Source organism: Megalobrama amblycephala, unplaced genomic scaffold (assembly GCF_018812025.1).
Source record: "Megalobrama amblycephala isolate DHTTF-2021 unplaced genomic scaffold, ASM1881202v1 scaffold199, whole genome shotgun sequence".
In the NCBI taxonomy this organism is placed as follows: Eukaryota; Metazoa; Chordata; class Actinopteri; order Cypriniformes; family Xenocyprididae; genus Megalobrama; species Megalobrama amblycephala.
In genome coordinates, this window is record NW_025953336.1 from 1,269,550 (window position 1) to 1,291,832 (window position 22,283).

The following is a 22,283-nucleotide window of genomic DNA, read 5'->3' on the forward strand; positions in this document are numbered from 1 at the left end:
CAACAGGGCGTCTGCTCCCACATTTTGATACCCTGGGATGTAAGCTGCCTTCAGTGAGAGCAGCTTCCCCTGGGACCATAGGAGGAACCGATGGGCCAAGTAATATAGTTGGCGAGACCGCAGACCCCCCTGATGGTTTATGTATGAGACCACTGACATGTTGTCCATGCGGACCAACACATGGTGGTCTCTCAGGTCTGGGAGGAAGTGTTTCAATGCTAGAAACACCGCCATCATCTCCAGCCGATTTATGTGTACACCCTGAGCTGAGCGACCACTCATGATCGCCCCCCAGCCCATGAGGGAAGCATCTGTCGTAAGCATTACACAATAACCAGAAGCCCCCAACACGGGTCCCTGGGACAGGAACCAGGGATTTTTCCACATGACGAGAGCACGAAGGCATCGCCCCGTGACTTTGATCATGCGAAAAGGATTTCCCCTCAGAGAAAACCCCCTGGTCCTGAGCCACCACTGTAAGGGTCTCATGTGCAGAAGGCCAAAAGGTATGACGTTGGACACAGCTGCCATCAGACCCAACAGTTTCTGGAACTGTTTTACAGTGAGTGACTGGCCTAATTTCACCCCCTTCACGGCTACGAGAATGGAACTCACACGAGCGAGGGACAGATGTGCCTGCATCGTGGTGGAGTCCCAGACTACACCTAGATAAGTGGTAGTCTGAGCTGGAATTAGCACACTCTTTTGGCATTGAGCCTCAGCCCAAGCCTTTTCATGTGGGACAGAACAGCATCTCGATGCTGGACTGCCAGTTGCTCTGATTGAGCTAGGATCAACCAATCATCAATATAATTCAGTACGCAGATGCCCTGGAGTCTCAACGGAGCCAGATCTGCATCCACGCACTTCATGAATGTGCAGGGTGATAGGCCAAAAGAAAGAAGCCCATATTGGTAAGCTTCGCCCCCGAAAGCAAACCTGAGGAACTTCTTATGATGAGGATGGACGGACACATGAAAGTACGCATCTTTCAGGTATATCACCACAAACCAGTCCTCGGACTTGATCTGTGGGATAATCTGTTTGAGTGTAAGCATCTTGAATTTGAGCTTTTGTATGGAGCGTTTTAGCACATGTAAATCTATGATAGGACGTAGTCCTCCATCCTTCTTTGGAACAATGAAGTAACGGCTGTAAAAGCCTGACAGCTTGCTGGGAGGAGGAACCCTTTCTATAGCTCCTTTTTGCAAGAGCGTCATAACCTCTTGTTCCATAACCAGAGCTGTGGGAAGTGGGAAGGACCCCGTTGAATCTGGGCGGGCAAGACCCGAACTGAATTCTGTAACCCTTTTCTATGATGAGCAGCACCCAATTCGATATATTCGGTAGAAGTTTCCATTCTGCCATAAAATCTACTGAGGGAACCAGTCTCTCGAGACTGGCCTCTGGTGTTTTTTTGAGCACTTGATTCGACGTTCTGAAGCGGCACACTGGCAGAAGACGAATCAAGTGATGACCGGCCCTCCTCGGAGGGTCGGTGGAGACCGCTGCGCTCTGATGCACACTGGGTGGCAGGGTTAGCAGAACAGCCCCAAAGAGGGATGGGTACCAAGTATTTTAATACCCAACCCTCTCTGGAGGGGGCTGTCCTCCAATGTCCCGCGTCACTGGCATCAGGACCTCTTCGAAGCCTTCTTGGTGATAATTACAGTCTGCAGATCTGTGTTACCTCAAAAAGACTTCAGCTGTGTTGCCTGTCCCTGTCCCCAAGCTTTCTGCGGGGGAGCACAGGTGGCGACACTTTCTTTGGATGAACGGTCAGACCAGTGCCCTGAAATGGCAAACCGGCAGGGGACATCTGAACTGACCGCTCTACAATCCTCCTCTCTTTTGGAGGAACACTGAAAACCACTGCGCCCTGAAGCACACGAGGTGGCAGGGTTGGCAGAACGGTCTCCTTTATTTTCTTTTAAATTCTTCAGAATTTAATGTATTCAATATTTAATTTAATCCTCAAATTAAATGCAGCCAGTTCTGGCTAAAAGGTTATAGCTCGTAATAATTCGCAAGTTATTTTAGGGAAAGAGAGAAAGGGAAACTCCCATCTACTCAGATCCCTCAATATATAAATACATATATAATTACGGACACGTGATCTATGCGCAGCCTTGGCAAACGCAAGACCCGAGCCGTATATTCATTCTTGCAGACTTAATCTACGCGCTGCCTCGGCAACGTGAGATCCGAGCTATATATTCTTTAACACTCTGAGGTCTGAGGTATCGCCGGCGATACCACCACGGCTTTTTTCTTACCAGTGTGAAAGAGACTCAAAATACTCAGAGGTCTAAAAACGCGCCGGCGCGTTTTGCAGTTTTTTTTTCACATTGCAGCAAAAGACTTAAAATACTCCGTCATTTTTTATCATAGAGACATAAGTAATATATCAAATGAAACTATAGAATGTCTTCTTTTTTTGTGTACACTCACAATCAAAATAAAACTTTGTGCTTTTTAAAAATAAATAAAATATACAGGGTGTGCTGTCCTGCCATCTCCGTCTCTGCAAACATCATTCTAAAAGGTCACTAAAAGTAACTAAAATAGACGGCTTATACATGCTACATGGACATGAGAGATATGTCTTTGCAAAGCTTTAAGTGTCTACTTTTAAACGAAACAAATAAATTCTAAAAAAAATATTCTCCCTTTATGTAATCAGTATAAAAGTAAAGAGAGGTACTGTTTCTCCTGTCTTACCTAATTATCTTTAATGTGTGCCCGCCCACGCGCAGAGCGCTCTATTCATAAGATAATGTGCTGAGGCGATCTATGCAAACTGTAAACGCCCCTAACAGCGTCTTAAAAAGCATCACTACTCAGGTGAGCAGCCTCTTCAGATGGTCCTGGACAGTGAGGAAGAGTTCACTTTTTCCTCGGAAGAAGAACACGACTCTGACGATGAACGTCTGCATTTTGAAGAGCGACTTGATCCAGCTGAAGATACAGTTTCTGATGAGTAAGTGATTTAGTTTTACTTAAATTATTTGACGTGTTTTTTCTATATAAGCGTACATATATATTTGTCTTATATTTACATCTAGGCCTATCTATATAACTCTATATAACTTTATCTCATAAAAATGCTTATAAATAGAATGCTTTTCTGTTGATATTCGACTTGTTATTAATATGCATAGATACGTTGGATACACGCGTTAGATCGATTAACTGCATGCAGTTGAATAGCATATTATGATAGACGTGAATGTGCTAAAATATGCTTGGTTGTGAAATGCGCGAACGTGTTGCTATTCACTAAATGTGCTAACTGATATAGCAGACTGTAACGTTTACACATTCGCACACTTTGTCCGGTAATGGCCAATTGACAGACATATACAGCATGCTTGTATACCTGTTAATTTCCTGTCAGTTATGCATAGCTAATGGTATGAGAGTAGTATCTTATATGCTAATAATAACAACAGTTTTTTTGTTTTGTTTTAGAAATGTGGATCCATCACTCTCGCATTCACCTGCAATTCTCACTAAGAGGGCACGCAGCAACACAGGCGATAATGAGAAAGAGTAAGTACACGTTTACCCACTATATGTGCAAACTGATATAGCAGACTGTAACGTTTACACATTCGCACACTTTGTCCGGTAATGGCCAGTTGACAGACATATACAGCATGCTTGTATACCTGTTACTTTCCTGTCCGTTATGCATAGGTAATGGTATGAGAGTAGTATCTTATATGCTAATAATAACAGTTTTTTTGTTTTGTTTTAGAAATGTGGATCCATCACTCTCACATTCACCTGCAATTCCCACTAAGAGGGCACCCAGCAACACAGGCGATAATGAGAAAGAGTAAGTACATGTTCACCCACTATATGGTAGGCCTATGTACACTACCGTTCAAAAGTTTGGGATCACTAAGATTTTTTATGTTTTTAAAATAAGTTTCATCTGCTCACCAAGGCTACATTTATTCAATTAAAAATACAGTAAAAACAGTAATATTGTGAAATATTATTCCAATTTAAAATAACTGTGTACTATTTAGTCTACAGTGTCACATGATCCTTCAGAAATCATTCTAATATGAGGATTTGCTACTCAAGAGACATTTATTGTTTACAATTGTTCAGAAATGTTTCTTGAGCTGCAAATCATCATATTAGAATGATTTCTGAAGGATCATGTGACACTGAAGACTGGAGTAATGATGGTGAATATTCAGCTTTGACATCACAAGAATAAATGACTTTGTGAAATATATTTAAATAGTACACAGTTATTTTAAATTGGAATAATATTTCACAATATTCCTGTTTTTACTGTATTTTTAATTAAATAAATGTAGCCTTGGTGAGCAGACGAAACTTCTTTTAAAAACATTAAAAATCTTAGTGATCCCAAACTTTTGAACGGTAGTGTATGTATATATGTGTCTGTATGGCTTTCTTTCTTATGCGTGCACAATATTAGCATTAGTGCTTGGTAATGTTAATATATACAATAATAAACATTATATTAGTATTAGTTATTGATGATGCAAATAGTATAGCTCCTTGTGTAATAACCATCTCACTGTTTTTTTCTCCAGCTATAGCCCTAATGAGAGTGCTCCAAAACCCCTTGCAAAAAAGGCCAAGAAAAACATTCAGACAAGCAACAGGCATTCAGCTCTGTCATGGAAAACAGATAATGACACTGACATGGTTCCACAGACTCTGAGATTCCTACCTGCACGGGAACCTGGACCACAGCTGCGTCCTGCTGATGAACACACTCCTAAGAGTCTCTTCAAAATGTTCAAAATGCAAGGAATAATGCCACCGCTGGTCGTCGGAACTGCATGCTTTGCAAAGTACAGCTTGGTAAAAGGCAAGACACACCTTGGAAATGCCAGGCATGTGACATTTACTTGTGTCTTCAGTTGAAAAGGAACTGTTTTCAAAAATGGCACACAGATGTGTGACTGTTCAGATTCTCTGTTCACCACCTCTCACTGACCATTGGGCTGCAAAGATTATCTATATGTGATCAAGCAGGTTATGTATAGGGTGTAAAAGTGGGCTTTTTTTATAAACCTTACCTTTATTTGCCTGTATACACAAAATGTGCCTTTGACCCTAGTTTATATGTGGATTATATTGTTAACTTTATTTTAAATAAAAAAGAAAAAAAACAATGATATGTCTTGTCTTTGCATTTTCTTAGTTGACTCAGTCACATTCCTGACTGAATGGCTCATTATGCGGCTCATTAGGGGCAGGGTCTTAATCTCCCCAGGTGTAAATCACTTCATTATTCATGAAGAGTCACACCTCTTCGCATATGGCCTAGCTAAACAAAAGTGTCTTAGAAATTTAAAATCAATACAATGTTTTATGTGTCAGAGTAGGGAGGATCATTTCCACATCATTTTGAAGCAAAAACTCTACACTAAAATATACAATTCTCAAAAGTCTTGTGAAAAAACATTTAGTATGCATTTTGAGGTATTGTTTCAGTTACTTTTTTTTTTTGTTTTTTCAATAACCACGCATAAACATTATTCCTTTAAAAACACAAACATGTACATACATGTTCCTCACATATTATGGTAGCCTAGTTTGTGCTGAATACAGTGTAAATGACACTTTTGTCATTAATATGTTTATAATCAACTGATAAAAGCACAAATGTCAGAGCATGTCAAAACTTCTCCAGGGCCCAAAATCAGCCTCAGACTCCAGAGGGTTAAAGTGCCATTACTGTTAACTTAGTGTCATGTTAATCAAAGAACAAAGGTAAGAGAGAGAATTACTCACTTCTCTTGACTAAAGAACTTACAGTGCCCTCCACAAATATTGGCACCCTTAGTAAATATGAGCAAAGGTGGCTGTGAAAAAAATCTGCATTGTTTATCTTTTTGATCTTTCATTCAAAAAATTCACAAAATTCTAACCTTTCATTGAAGGAAAAGAATTGAAAATGAGGGAAAAAGCTCATTATGAAATAAGTGTTTTTCTCCAATACATGTTTGCCACAATTATTGGCATCCCTAGAAATTCTTCTGAGTAAAATATCTCTGAAGTATATTCCCATTCACATTTACATTTTTTAGCACAGTGACTAGGAGCATGAAATTGTGCAGCCATGACTTCCTGTTCCACAGGAGTACAAATACGTGTAAACACAAAGCCCAAATCCCCTTAATCATTCATCACAATGAGAAAAAACAAATAATATAGTTCTGATGTGCAGCAAAAGATCGTTGAGCTTCACAAAATAGAAAATGGGTATAAGAAAAAAGCTAATGCATTGAAAATCCCCCATTTCCACCATCAGGGAAATAATTAAGAAGTTTCAATTAACTAAAGATGTTACAAATCTGCCTGGAAGAGGATGTGTGTCTAAATTGTCCTAATGTGCGGTGAGGAGGAAAGTTTGAATGGCCAAAGACTCTTCAAGGATCACAGCTGGAGAACTGCAGAAATTTGTTGAGTCTTGAGTCTCAGAAAGCCTAAAAAAAATTACCAAACAGCACGTACATCCCCACAAGTTGTTCGGGAGGGTTTCAAGAAAAATCCAAAATCCTTTGCTCATCCAAAAACAAACTCCAGCATATTCAGTTGTCAGACAAGACTAAACTTCAAATGGGACCGGCTTCTGTGGTAAGATGAAACTAAAAAAAATTGCTTTTTGACAGCAAACCCACCAGATGGGTTTGGTGCACACATGGATAAAAAAGTACCCCATGCCCACGGTTAAATATGCTGCTGGATCTTTAATGATGTGGGCCTATTTTTCTGCTGGAGGTCCTGGACATCTTGTTCAGATACATGGCATCATGGATTCTATCAAATACTAACAGATAAAAAATCAAAACCTGACCACTTCTGCTAGAAATCCAATAATGGGCAGTGCTTGGATCGGCCATCAGGACAATGATCCAAAACAAACATCAAAACCAACACAAAAATGTGTCACTGAGCACGAAATGAAGCTTCTGCCATGGCCATCCCAGTTCCCTGACCTGAACCCTAAAGAAAATGAGTGGAGTGAACTGAAGAGAAGAAGCACCAACATGGAGCTGGAATCTGAAGGATCTGGAGAGATTCTGTATGGAGGAATGGTCTCTCTCTCCTCAGGTGTTCTCCAAACTCATCAGGCATTATAGAAGAAGACTCAGAGCTGTTATCTTGGGAAAAGGACATTGCAATAATTGGGTGCCAATAATTGTGGCCAACATGAACTAGAGAAAAACATTTATTTCATAATGAGCTTTTCCACCCATTTTCAATTGTTTTACTTAAATGAAAGGTTAGAATTTTGTGAATTTTTTGAATGAAAGATCAAAAAGATAAACAATGCAGATTTATTTTCACAGTCGCCTTTGCTCATATTTACTAAGGGTGCCAGTATTTGTGGAGGACACTGTAAATGTTCTGTTCCTTATTTGTTTGGTTCCACAGTTTCCACGGTTTGATTTTCAGTTTTTTATATAAATGTTGTGTAAGTTAGCCTATTTGTTATTTTATATTACGCCTAGCATGGTGTATTCTTAATTGTTTTGTTAATAAATGTTCTATGCTTAATATAAGCAAGTTTGTCATTGCACTGTTTTGTTGTTCTGTTTTTCAGTAAGAAAAATAACTCACTATTCCAGCAATTGCCGCTAATTTGATAGTGAAAGTAAAATGCACATGGTCACACTGGCATTCATAAGCGATTTAAAAAAAAAAAAAAAAGAGGTGGAGGCCCCGTCCCCCGGTATTACCGGTGTTGTCACATGTCGTTTAACCAGTGGGAAAATGTTCTCACAATCACATCCCTACTTTATTGCTTTATATTTATTTTATTTTTTTATTCTTATTAGTTTAGTGTTGTGTGTTACCCTGATGGTATTTTGTGCTTGTATGTATGACCCCGATCACTGTCTGTATATGAGTATTGGCCATGTTTTATGAACAGGCCGCTTACGATTAACTCTGATTCATTGCGTGGCTTTCTATTGTGCCACCTGTATTATTGTGGTGGTTATCGGTACATTTTAAGGTAAAAAGGTTTTGGTAGTTAAAGTAGGTATATTAACTAGAGATACACCTATGTATTGGCCAAAAAGCGGTATTGGTCCAATAGAAGTCACCCGATTGTTTAAAAACAGCCAATGATAAGGGCCAATTATATCCTCGCAGTCAAAAGGGGGGCGGAAAAACATGTTCAGACTGCAACCCATACTGTGTGTGAAGAAAATCTCTTGTGTTGAATTTAGAGCTAGTTAATGCGACATTAACGCATTAACAGTTTAAAAAAAATAGCGACATTAAAGCAGGCCCTGTTTGACCCCATGAATCACCCAGGGTTTAAGCTAGGTCTGCGGTTTTTCCCTAACATTACTTGTAGCACTGCTTTCATCCAATAAACACAAAGCTTTGTGCTTTGTTACTTGTGATAAGAAAGAAAGTCCCAGCTTTCAAATTCTCTCCATTTTATCACGAAATTCAAACATTAAATGATGCTCTTAAATGTGACATGACAGGTCACTGTAGCATCCTTTCCGTTTCAAGCATCGCAATTTTAGATTCAATCCTGCATTTTAATATGATTGTCACTCCTGAAACTTTGCAATGTGTACTTAGCAGCATGAAAATATATGTAATATTTTGAAGAAAAAAATATATTATTTGAGGACTAATGTGTTGGAAAATACAAGAAATTGATTTTGTTATTTATTCATGTTCAGATTGCCCATTTGTGGGATAATGGATTAACACCTTAACAACTTCTTCAATGGAATAACAGATGAAATTAATTTTTAGTAAACCAACACCAGTCCAAAAAAAAGAAAAAAGAAGCAGCAAAAAAAAGGTTGCCATGATTGTTCTGCGTAGGCATTATTTATGCCATTTGGAATGCACTCCTTGATAATTGTTGTGCACAATTTTCCATAATTCATTGCACTCTGCTGAGCTGTTTGGACCACTTATGTAAATCCAGTGTATAAGCAACTGCTGCCATTCTCATAAACATTAAAATACATATTTGCTTTTTTTTTTTTTTCACTTTTTTACAAAAATCTATACTCTTCAACAACCTTCAAGGACAAGAGGATGAAGAAACCTTCCCTCTAGCTTACTCAGAGTAAACCTACACTTTATTGAGCAGAATAAGACAGGATGATTAACTCAGCATATTTCCACACCACTGCCGTTCTCATTCAAAAACTAATTATGAAGCTTTGAATTTCTGTCAGGACTCCCACAAGGAGGAACAGTTTGGTGTGGTTACAGTGACAGGCCCTAATGACACACTGCAATGATCAGGTTCCTCTGATCCTCTGAGGAGAGCAGGACAATCATGCAGGCATGAGATGTTCAAACACACACAAATAACAAGGAGAAGAAAAATATCTTGACATAAGGAATCCCTTTGTGTCCCTGCACTGCACTGTAAACAAACTATTTTGCTGACAGAGCAAAAATAAACAAAAAATCTAGCCAAACTTGTGTCTGAAATGTGTTGTAATTGATATTTTTTTAAGAACAGCTATATGAATACAATAGCACTCTTGAAGTCAATACTGATGTACTAAACACCTTGTATGATGTTGCTTAAGGTTTCTGTAACACCACTGAACGTGTTGTTGCCAGTGTCGCAACAGCTAAAACCTGTCTACACTGAATGCGACAAAGCGCCCATTGAAAAGCATTTGTGCCTTCATGTCAGTACATCATAAATAGAACGAGGCATCAGTTTACTGTCAGAAATTTGTTGTTTGCATTGTGCCGCATTCAGTGTAGACAACATCACTGATTACAATGGGCTCTATTGTCTTTTTGCGTTTGCGTCCGGTTTAGACACGGTGTGAGAGCAAAAATGTCCCTATACCTGACAGATACTACTAAAATAAGTCTATATGTATATGTCACTGTTTTCTGAATATACATGTCTCTGTGACTGTGACTGACTAGACTCTTTAAAAGAAAAAAAAAAAGGAAAAAAGTATCAGGGGCTGACTTTAGAAAACTGTCCTATTTGAAACGCTTTCTGCCTGACGTCTTTAGACAACGGAGTTAGGAAAGAGAGCAATGCAAATGCCCATTATAGGATATGTAATGTATTTAATGAAGAACATTAATCATTGTGGCATGTGGCCTATGACATCAGTCATAACATTAGCTGTTTTCCACCATTTACAATTATATGAGTACTTTAGTTTGACCAGATAGTACAGTGTCTATCACATGCACACTTCAAATATGGGGTTAGAATTGTTGCATTATTCCAAATATATAGATTGAGATTCACAAATAAATGTAAACAGATTCACAAAAAATAATCAAATTCACAAATTAGTAGATTAATATATGCAAATAAATTAATAAAATTCACAAATAATAATATGAGATATTTACAAATGTACTGATAAAACTTATGTGGTGAAGTAAATATTACAGAAAAAAAATAATTTCTACATTGAATAAGTTAGATTAGGCAATAATTTAAAAAGTAAATTCTATATTAGAACTCAATTCAAACTTGTAGAATTTAAAGCTTTAACTTATAAGCTAGAAGGGAATGTTCTCAGAACTTTGGCTAACATTCCCTGCAAGTTAAGCCGGGCACACATTTAACGACTAGCTAAAACATTCTAAGACTGTGCTCAACATACACGCTATTGTTTCCTGTGACTTGAAGCCGATTTAAATACTTACACATGGACATTTGCATGGACATACTTACACAATACTTACATTTGAACACCGACTGTAATCGCAGACTGAACGCAACTGGCTCTGACTGGACGCGTTTGAGAGCGATCAGTCATAAGTATCAATTTACATTCATAATCGGCCATTTACAATCGTTAAAGGTGCTAAAGAGGATGTTTTGTATTTATACATTTTTGCAATATTACTTGAAACTGTCTTTACTAACTGATAAAAGACTATTTATTAGGTGCACTGAAAGTAATAATATTAATATACATCATCTGTGCACGAGGTAGGGCCTTAAAAACATCAGCCAATCTTTTACGCGATCATCGCGTAAACGATTGGCCCTCTGGCTTGTCAATCACTGCCGTGACGTTCCTTGTGAGAGACGTGCGCGGATTGGCCCTCTGGCTTGTCAATCACCGCCATGACGTTCCTTGTGAAAGACGAGCGCGGCTGCGCACTCCAGTAACTTTCCACACTCTACAGGCGCCGCATGCAATGTTTTTGTCAGGAGACAGGAATAACGAAGTGCAGATCATGAGTTACCTGTGGTGAGTCCGACATAATGAATCCAAAAAACACGACACAGCGAATGCCGATGGTAAACACTCGTGTTCCAATACTCGTGGACGCGTTTTGGGAGGCGTTCCTTTGAAATGAGCAGTGAAGGAGGGGGGTTGTTCTTACGCATGCGCTCATTTCAAAAACTCAGTAACAGTCTTTGGATTCTCAGTCGACGAAAAAATCCTCTCTATCACCTTTAAGTGTGTGCACAGGCTTTAGTCTTAAAGAAAACATTTGAATGTAATGTATTAGTTCAAATAATGCAAACTAAGATACAACATTTTTCCTGCAACATTTTGAGGATGTTTTGAGGATGCTGCTGAGATAACAGATTATACAATGTTCTCAATAAAACATTGACACAACGTACTATAATAAAGTAAGAACATTCTCACAGCTACATTAGAAAAATGTTTTGAGGATGTCACTGAGGCCTGAGATGACGGAATGTTTTATAAGACACATTTGATAAAATGTTCTATAATAACAAAAAGGAAGAAGCCACATTAGGAAAATGTCACAAAAAAGCCTCATTAGGAAAATGTTATGAGGATATTTTTTGCCTGAGATGACAAAATGAGATATAATGAAATATGAGCCCGAGATGACAAAATATTTTTGTAATGTGACACGTTATCAAAGCTAGAACATTTTACCTGCAACATTTTGAGGATGTTTTGAGGATGCTGTTAAGCACATGCAGTAGCTCATTTTAGGGTTGTGCCGATGGACCATATGATAGCTGACTGACATCACGATGGAGAGACATAACCCTTTCGCACGCAAGTTTAAAATATTCTGGCGACCGTTATTTAGAACGTATCACTTTATTGTTTCCATGGTGACGCGTCATTGCTTGTCATGTCACACACCGCAGCGCTGTATGACTGATGATCTGCTCTTATTTCAGTTTTCCTTTTTTATTCAAAATATTCACAAATTTGTTAACTATAACATCTGATATTCCGATTGTCAAATATGAGCACCTTTATAATAATCGCGTTAGTTGAGCTATACACGTTATGGGCGCCGCCATGTTAGTTTGTGCTGCAGGTTCTGTTGGATTTACAACATGTGAATTCATCCAATTCTCCCAAAGTAAGTAAGCGGTGAACTGGGGAAGAATAAAGTAAACTGTAAAGTTACTTACACAATGTGTATCTGATATGAATAAAACGTGTCCTCTAATTATAATGGCAAGAATTGTTATTGCCTCTTCTATATAGCCTACATCAGTGTGTATTTTACAAACTCTAAATGTATTGTTTTGTTTGTACTTATATGTATTTAAATTAAAAATAATTAAAATGATACCGTCCCCACCCCACCCGACAATATCATCGTCCATCGCAATGTTTTACTGTAAACATCGTCAACTGCCAATTTAGGGGACATCGCCTAACCCTAGCTCATATATAAAATGAAGATTGCAAACAGGAGCAAGAAATTGTGTCAACACTGTCCTGTGATTTACCAATAAGAAAACACGTTAGAAACTTAAAGTTATAGCGGTAACACTTTACAATAAGTTTCATTAGTTAAACATTAATGTATTAACTAACATGAACTAACCATGAGCAATACATTTGTTAGTGTATTTACTCATCTTCATTAATGTTAGTTAATGAAAATACAGTTGTTCATTGTTTGTTCATGTTAGTTCACAGTGCATTAATTAACAAGATTTTAATAATGTATTAGTAAATGTTGAAATTAATAATAACAAAGATTAATAAATGCTGTATAAGTGCAGTTCATTATTAGTTCATGCTATCTAATGTAGTTAACTAATGAACCTTATTGTAAAGTGTTACCGTCATAGCATATATTTCTTTGTGCTTTTGAACCAACAGCTTCACTATTAACGAAGAGATGCTACATTGGTAGGATTAATTCACACACTTAATTGTTCTGTCGCTGATGCATTCAAAAACAGTGCTACTTTATCTGTATCTGATTTAAAACAAGCAGAAATCTGTAAGAAATGTAACGTTTCATAGACGAAATAACTGATGAAAATTAGCTGTTACATTTTTAATTTTGGAAGAAGTATGCCATTTACAACATGTTTCACTGTTTCTTTAGCATCCCATATCCTGTGCAACTTGTTTTTAAGAAGCAGTGCCATGTTAAACATTGTTCCTCTTTAATGTGAACCACAGCGGGTCAATGTCAATTTTAAAATAACTGACCAATCAGATAAATCAGTTGGTTGGGATAAGCATACAACTTTCTGTCCAATATTCATGAAACAAACAAATCCTGTTCCTCATACATAAACATGTGTCCTTTGTCTTGAGTTGTTCATATGTGTTAAAGGTTACGGCAGAGAGGGGAATGTAACATTGTAGAGCTGCACAGGTGGTGATTGGGGTCCAATGAGAGTTCTGCTGTGTGCTGATCAGCGTTTGATTATCTTCCCTGAGCAGCAGTGCACTGTGGGCCAGTGCCTTCATTAGCATCTCATCTGCATAATATCGGAGCCAGTGCAAGTGCATTTGCATGCTCAACAGTTCAGCCCTCCTCTTTGGCTTGCCTATTGATATAGTACACATCTCACATGACGCGAATTGTTGAGCAAATGTAGGTGTACATATAATTTCTCAGGTGTATAAAGACTTCTTGACTTCTTGGCATATTGAAGAATCATTTTCTAAAATAGCAAATATCCTTTAGTTTACAGGTACATATTTAATATCTACACCATTAGAATTACCAAATGTACTTGAAACAATAATGTTTCAAACAGGTTTCCCAGCTAAACAGTTAATCATGCTCCAAAATCATACCATTGGTTGAGCTAATGTTTTTGGGCCAGCTGAGATGCACAAAGAAATTCACTAGCCTATAGCATTCAAGCATGCCAATTTGGGTGTGCCCATGACCTACAGTAGTGGCCAAAAGTGATGTCTACAGGTTTTAATGTAGGTTTAAAAAAAACAAAAAAAAAAAGAAGAAGCATAGAAAAACAAAAAGCTCACATGAAAAATCAAACTACAAAATCAGTTATTAAAGAGCATATTGCAGGTTATTTTTTTTATTTTTTTTTCGAAATGAATATATAACCTTGTATGAAAATACCATATGAAAAATTAATACATTAAAAAATGTTTTACAGGACACACATTTAGTAGATTTATTTGACTGTAAAAAAAACGTTTTTTTGTTTGTTTGTTTGTTTGTTTGTTAACATAGCGTCATTTTATGTCACGGGAGGGAGTTGTTTGCCAGGCTCTGCGTTGACTCAGTGCAGTATTCAGTAGGAGCGGCCGTGAGTCAGTGTGTTTTTGGTAGTTTTTGTATTTCAATTTATCACCGTCATTGTAAATTACTGCGTTTGTGGAGATTTCACAAACTCCAGCCTGTCAGGACATTGAGTCCACAGGTTGCCTAACAAGAAAAAGGACGGTGCTGTCTTCTGTGCCTGAATGCGTTTTGTGCAGGTGAAGAGACAGGACTTCACTTCTGCATCTGCTTTGAAAAACACATTCAGTTTAGACCGGAGGATTATCATCCCGGCGATATGATAAAGTTCAACATTGTAATACTCCTGTAAATAATGATATTAAATAAATAAACGTCCACATGCGATGCTTCTTCTCCGTTGTTTTTACGCAAATCAGTTTCAACATTGATGAATACAAATACATTAACAAATATGCATACAGTCTCACACTTTTCAAAACAGTTTTGAATTATGTGTTGGTAATGTAAATACTCCAATTTCATTCAGGCTATGTGTGTACATTCAAGTTCACTCAACTACATGCTCATGACGTCATATACATCCTCACACTATCAGTGAATCGGCACGAAATAGAAATAAACTCATAACTCATAAATGAACAGAATTAATGAATAAAGGATAACATGAAACACATTCAATAACACTATACTGTCTGTGGTTCGGCTGCCGGCGGGACATGATAGTCACGGATCCGTCAGAGATGCAGCTCGACGAAAATGTGAACTGTGCACTGTAAGACTTGTTTTTTTTTTGTTTTGTTTTGTTTTTTTGTTTTTTTTTATATTTGCTAACTACCAAATCAGTTGTGATGAGAAACCACTATATCACGTAAAATAAGTGCGGACAGACATCAAAGGATTAGTTTACTTTCAAATAAAATTTTCCTGATAATTTACTCAACCCCCATGTCATCCAAGATGTCCATGTCCTTCTTTCTTCAGTCAAAAAGAAATTAAGGTTTTTGATGAAAACATTCCAGGATTATTCTCCTTATAGTGGACTTCAATGGCCTCCAAACGGTTGAAGTTCAAAATTACAGTTTCAGTGCAGCTTCAAAGGCTTTAAACGATACCAGAGGAGGAATAAGTGTCTTATCTAGCAAAACCATCAGTCATTTTCTAAAAAAATGTAAATATATATGCTTTATATAGACAAATGATCGCCTTTCCAAGTGTTTCCGCCAAAACCGCACTTTCGTTTTCTTCAAAAAGCTTACGCTGTATGTCCTACGCCTTCCCTATTCTACCAGTGGTGGAAAGAGTACTGAAAATTTGTACTTAAGTACAAGTACTGTTACATTGCTGAAATAATACTCAATTACAAGTAAGAATAGTGTGTCAAAAAAGTTACTCAAGTAAAAGTACAAATTACTCTTCTCAAAAACTACTCAAAGTACTAAAATTACTAATTACTAATTAGCCGGCGATATTTAATAAATTATCAAAAAATATTCAATCAAATCATAGATCTAAGTAGAAAATAGCTACTTTAAACAAAGCACTTTCACCTTATTGATGAAGTGCATGAATTAGTGGTCACAATATTGGAATTTCTAACTTCAATACAATACCTTGAAAATCATCAATATTCAGTATCATTTTAAATACCATGGGGGAAACCACCACATACTGTATACCGTAGATATTTTAATATCTAACTTTTTTGTCCATCCATTTTGTCAAGGCAATCATTATTGTCAAGCTTCAAAAAGCAAAAGCCTCGTAGCAGTAATCAATTTGAATGGAGCGGTCTCATTCAGGTCTTCTGAAGAGACCTATCCGCTTTATACGATGAACAGATTTTAATTTAGGCTTTTATTTGCATATTTAAACACTGATCAGTTTCCATTACACAGTTACAGTTTCCAATCTCACATAAATATTTGCTCACTCTGTGTATGTGTCTTTACAATAGGGTAACTTTGTTGCACTAGCTTCACAAGCAGCACAAGAAAGCTTGATTTCAAACTGAATTAAATTTACAAAAAATACAAGTAAACAGCCAGTAATAAAATAAGAACAAAAAATGTTGTGTATGTTAAAGGGTTAGTTCACCGAAAAATGAAAATTCTGTCATTAATTTCTCACCCTCATGTTGTTCCACATCAGAACACAAATTAAGATATATTTGATGAAATCAGAGAGCTTTCTGACCCTCCATAGACAGCAACATTCAAATTCCAGAAAGGTAGTAAAGACATTGTTAAAATAGTCCATGTGACTCCAGTGGTTCAACCTTAACGTTATGGAGCAACGAGAATACTTTTTGTGCACAAAAAAAAACCAACAACAACAAAAAAACGACTTTATTCAACAATTTCTTCTCTTCCATGTCAGTCTCTGATGCTGTTCACTTAGTAAACACAGTGCAGCGCTTCCAGGTTCTACATTAGAACGTCAGCTCATTATTGGCCGGATTCTGTGTCAGCATCACACGCATGTGTCATGGTGCTCACATGAACAGCATTAGAGAGTGAAGGAAATTGTTGAAATGAAGTTGTTATTTTTGTTTTTTGCACAGAAAAAGTATTCTTGTCACTTCATAACAATTAAGGTTGAACCACTGGTAGTCACATGGGCTATTTTAACTATGTCTTTACTAAATTTCTGGGCCTTGAAAGTTGAAATTGCATATCAGTCTGGGGTCAGAAAGTTCTTGGATTTCATCAAAAATATCTTAATTTGTGTTCTGTGAACTAACCCTTTAAGAACCATATATTATGTTGTTTATTTAAAAATAACATCAGAGGGGTTTGACCTGTAATGTCTATACAATATAGTGATGCAGTTACACAGACTAGGTTATTTTTATGTACAAATCATACAAATGCCCCATTCTGAAACATATATTTACATTGTAAAGAAATTAAAGATCCACCTTTGATTGTTGAGAGACTTTCTGGTGCATTACACTTATAAGATTTCCTGTAGCATTTTCATTGGTCAGGATTATTCTGATTGATAACTTTTGACAACGTTTAATTTAAGAGCATGGAGAGATTCACGATTGCACACTACACAATCTTGACAAAGCGCACTCAATATCTGAGTGAGAGGAGAGGCAGTTCACTTGTATATTTGAGAGCTCGCGTCGCTTTCTGCGCGTTACAATAATGCGCTCTCGACATTTATAATTAATATACGCCATAGAAACCTGCGGGTATGATTAAAATTGTACGCAATACCTTGCAATCTCGCACTGACATTCAGGCTCTGTAACTGAAACGTGTGAGTGACAGGAGGAGGCGGGTGTGTGTCAAACTCGCTGTCGGGGAGATGAGAGAATGAGAACGCGCCGCTGGTAAAATATCAGGGTTTTCATTGGTCCGTTTATGTTCGGATTTCTTTATTGGCTACCAATATGCTGGTCAAAGGTTTGAATATTCAAATTGTTGGCATACTCAGTAACGGAATGTGATTGTACAAGTAGCAAAGTAGATTTCTAAGCTTAATTTGTACTTAAGTACAAGTAAAATTACAGATTTAAAAATGTACTCAAAAAAGTACAAAAACCCGAAAAAGCTACTTAATTACAGTAACGTGAGTAGTTGTAATTCATTACTTCCACCTCTGTATTCTACTTACGGAAAAAATGGAACTGGCGCTGCGTTCATTCCGTAAGTAGCATAGGGAAGGCATAGGACATACAGCGTAAGCTTTTTGAAGAATACAAAAGTGCGGTTTTGGCGGAAGCACTTGGAAGGCGATCATTTGTATATATAAAGCGTATACATTTACATTTTTTTAGAAAATGACCAATCATTTCGCTAGATAAGACCATTATTCCTCGTCTGGTATCGTTTAAAGCCTTTGAAGCTGCACTGAAACTGTAATTTTAGCCTTCAACCGTTTGGAGGCCATTGAAGTCCACTATAAGGAGAATAATCCTGGAATGTTTTCATCAAAAACCTTCATTTCTTTTCGACTGAAGAAAGAAGGACATAGGACATCTTGGATGACATGGGGGTGAGTAAATTATCAAGAAAATGTTATTTGTAAGTGAACTAATCCTTTAATGAGTGTGACATGATGCCGCCGAAGAGGATTACACAACAGCCCCTATACCTTCCATGTTCAGAAGAAAAGAAAAGATTTATTTCAATTTCAAGTGCAAATTAACTCATGAAGTTGTGTTTGCTTCAAAAATGCAAATTTGTGTGTTTGCTTCTCTTCATGAGTGTTTTCATGCAAAGGTCCCATCCAGTGATCCAACAGACCTTAGTCAGTGTAGCGCCCATGTTTAATTTTTGACTGTTGCTTTGTCCGACAAGCCGTGGCGCTGTCACGCCACACGCAGTGAATAACACATCGCGGAGCAAAGAAAACACTGACAACACTTCAACAGACAAGACAGAGCAGGTTACTTATGATATTAAACAAAGTCCCAGCTTTCAAATGGTGTAATTTTTTTAAGAAATTCGAACAATAAAAACCGTTTTGTGGCTCTTTAATGTGTCGTGACAGATTGCTGTAGCTCCTCAGCTCAAGCGGGTTGTGAATCGATCATATCTTCCAACTTGTTAATTTACAGCATCAAATAAACATGAATGAACATGATAAGGAATGTTGTTTCAAATGCGGAAAGACGTAAATACACACCATTTTTCAAATTTAAGTCCACCGAGGTTAATCTTCTAACTCCTGACTGCTCTGTCGGACAAAATGGCGGATTCGGCGTTCTGATTGGTTAGATCGCTTGTCAATCAAACTCCCGGCGAAGGGTCAATTCGTTCAATGGATTGTACTGTTTTTTATCAACATATCGATTGTTTCTACCAAAAGTCCACAATGCTTTCATATGGACAACACGGTGGTGGTAGCATACATAAATCGCCAAGGGGGTCAGGTTGCATTCACTAGTACTGGGGGAATGGGAGCTGCATCCCAAGATGGTACAGATGACTTGGTACATTTTTGGGCAGGCAGAGGTGCACCTGTTTGCGGAGAATTCTCACAGCCAAATGTTCTATGCAAAGACACAAGACCCCTTGAGGTTGGCATACAAGTGGCCGACGGTGCGCAAATATGCTTTTCCTCCAGTGAGGTCAGAGAAACAATGCTCATCAGGCTCTGATAGCTGGCTGCTCTTTTGGTAAAAATTAAGAATCTAAAGGGTTCTAGGAGATTACATCCTCCGGATCCTCCAGATCCATCTTCAAGGGATTGGGCCATAATGCTGAAAGTTTTCAAAGGCCCACTCTCTATATAGGCCATGGGCCCATCCAAAGTATAGCTTGATCGCTATTGGCTAGTGAAATTTACTGCTATTGAGGCAATGTCTCGAATAACCAAAGACGCTTTCACACATTTCAGGGGAATTAACTTAAAGGTGCCCTAGATTATGTTTTTAAAAGATGTAATATAAGTCTAAGGTGTCCCCTGAATGTGTCTGTGAAGTTTCAGCTCAAAATACCCCATAGATTTTTTTTTATTAATTTTTTTAACTGCCTATTTTGGGGCATCATTATAAACGCGCCGATTTTATGCTGCGGAACCCTTTAAATCCCATGCTCTCCGCCCACAGAGCTCGCGCTTGCCTTGAACAGTGCCTTAACAAAGTTTACACAGCTAATATAACCCTCAAAATGGATCTTTACAAAGTGTTCGTCATGCATGCGGCATGCATGCATCAGATTATGTGAGTATTGTATACTGTTATATTGTTTACTTCTGATTTTGAATGAGTTTGACAGTGCTCCGTGGCTAACGGGTAATGCTACACTGTTGGAGAGATTTATAAAGAATGAAGTTGTGTTTATGCATTATACAGACTGCAAGTGTTTAAAAATGAAAATAGCGACGGCTCTCTTGTCTCCGTGAATACAGTAATAACCGATGGTAACTTTAACCACATTTAACAGTACATTAGCAACATGCTAACGAAACATTTAGAAAGACAGTTTACAAATATCACTAAAAATATCATGTTATCATGGATCATGTCAGTTATTATTGCTCCATCTGCCATTTTTCGCTATTGTTCTTGCTTGCTTACCTAGTCTGATGATTTGGTTGTGCACATCCAGACATTAATACTGGCTGCCCTTGTCTAATGCCTTTTATAATGTTGGAAACGTGGGCTGGCATATGCAAATATTGGGGGCGTACACCCCGACTGTTACGTAACAGTCTTTTAAACAAATGAGATTTATATAAGAAGGAGGAAACAATGGAGTTTGAGACTCACTGTATGTCATTTCCATGTACTGAACTCTTGTTATTTAACTATGCCAAGATAAGTTCAATTTTTCATTCGAGGGCACCTTTAATAGTTGTTTCTGCATATTGAATTGGGATAGAACATTTTTGTAAAACAAAATTACAAATTTAGAATTTATCACCTTTAAGACAAACCAACAAACCATGATTTTCTACTTGCTAGTCGATATCAAACTTCGAATTTTATCTAATGAAATCACTAAGAGAAAACAAATGCACCAGGAAAAAAAATACTGAGGGAGAAAAGAGGAAAAGGATGAAAAGAAAATTCGACTGATAGTTGAGTGATGTTAAAGAGATGTTCATGAGAGGGAGAAAGTGCATTAGCTGAGTGAACGAGAAATCAATAACTGGAGAAATCCCAGTGCTGGACAAGACAGTGACTGAGCAGAGCATGGCGATGAAATGAGAAACAAGAGAGGAGTGAGACTGAAAAATGAGTGTTAGAGAGACCAAAAGTGAAGTAGGAGGAACTGATGCCAAAAGAACTATTAAGAGAGGATTGGTTTTCTAAATGATGTCTTTGTTACAATTATTAACAGAGAATATCTGTGGTTTCATGCACTGATTGGATGAGACTGGTATCTTTGTAGTTTTTACTGATGAGAGCGTTATTTGTCTGGATGTTGGTGTTACAGTATCATGTGCTCTGGATTTGTGCATTGAGAAGCCCATTGAAATGAGCAATCGTGTTGAGGATCACATCTGACACTGCTCCATCTGATCCATTCTAACCAGTGTCTATGATGAGAAACTACTTCATTTACAAGGCTTGATGTGTTGCCATGTGACTTGATGCTACACACAACTAGAAATACTAAACACAAACACAAACAACCCCATCAAATGAGGCTGAGATAACATTGTGCAATTAAACATTCCATGTGTGAATGCACAATACAATATACATTTTATTTATTTATTTATTTATTTTATTGTGGTTTATGAGTGTCTGTAATGTTACAGGTTGCTAAGGGCATATTGTGTCTCTGAGTGCTAGCCATGTTACATAAGCACTGCCACTGACGCACACTAGCACAATGAGACAGAGATGAATTTAGTTAATGTCCACAGGGCCAAAAGCCATCGCTGTAAAAATTAACATATGGAAAAACATAATGGCTTACTACACCCCACGAGAGCACAGATAAAACATGCTACAAACTATGGTATATACTATATACCGCACATATACTATATACTAGGGGTGTGACGAGATCTCGTGTCACGAGATCTCGCGAGACTAAAGTGTGACGAGATTTCTCGTCTAGGTGAAAAGTAGTCTCGTGATGTTGCCATGACAGAGTGTTAGGATGATTAGGAAAGAATATGCCACTGCTACGTTTACATTACGCCTCCACTGTCCTTTTGCTTTGTGTTTAAATAAAAAAACACTTAATTAAGTTGGATAACGGTCGCCGCCACTCCATATTTAAAGAGTAAGCGCGATCGCTGTAAGTGAAAGTAAACGCGCGCGCGCATTCAAACGCGATTTCAATACCCCGCATTTTGAAAGCGGCTCCCTGATGCATGCAAATATCTCAATATGAAAGCTATTTTAGGCTGGGCAG

General features: G+C 37.7%; 2 protein-coding genes across 22 annotated transcripts in view; one reads left to right on the forward strand and one right to left on the reverse strand.

Annotated features, from left to right (window-relative positions):
- Positions 1–22,283, reverse strand: part of LOC125260924 (neurexin-3b) — a 494,859-nt gene that overhangs the window by 448,730 nt on the left and 23,846 nt on the right. The window lies entirely within an intron of this gene.
- Positions 2,415–5,168, forward strand: LOC125260925. 2 transcript variants are annotated; one of them, XM_048179449.1, is made up of 4 exons: positions 2,415–2,980; positions 3,472–3,552; positions 3,761–3,841; positions 4,581–5,168. In XM_048179449.1, exons 1-4 carry the CDS (start codon positions 2,862–2,864, stop codon positions 4,915–4,917), a joined length of 618 nt encoding a protein of 205 aa, XP_048035406.1. In that variant the 5' UTR covers positions 2,415–2,861; the 3' UTR covers positions 4,918–5,168. The 2 variants fall into 2 exon arrangements, with proteins under 2 accessions (XP_048035406.1, XP_048035407.1); XM_048179450.1 differs by lacking the exon at positions 3,761–3,841 and having other exon boundaries at positions 2,417–2,980.

What these genes read in the sequence shown, in the direction of transcription:
- LOC125260925 (XM_048179449.1), top strand. Translation starts at nt 2,862, where the DNA reads ATGGTCCTGGACAGTGAGGAAGAGTTCACTTTTTCCTCGGAAGAAGAA. An exon ending in GAAGATACAGTTTCTGATGA is followed by an intron (nt 2,981 to 3,471) that starts GTAAGTGATTTA and finishes GTTTTGTTTTAG; the next exon opens with AAATGTGGATCCATCACTCT. An exon ending in ACAGGCGATAATGAGAAAGA is followed by an intron (nt 3,842 to 4,580) that starts GTAAGTACATGT and finishes TTTTTTCTCCAG; the next exon opens with CTATAGCCCTAATGAGAGTG.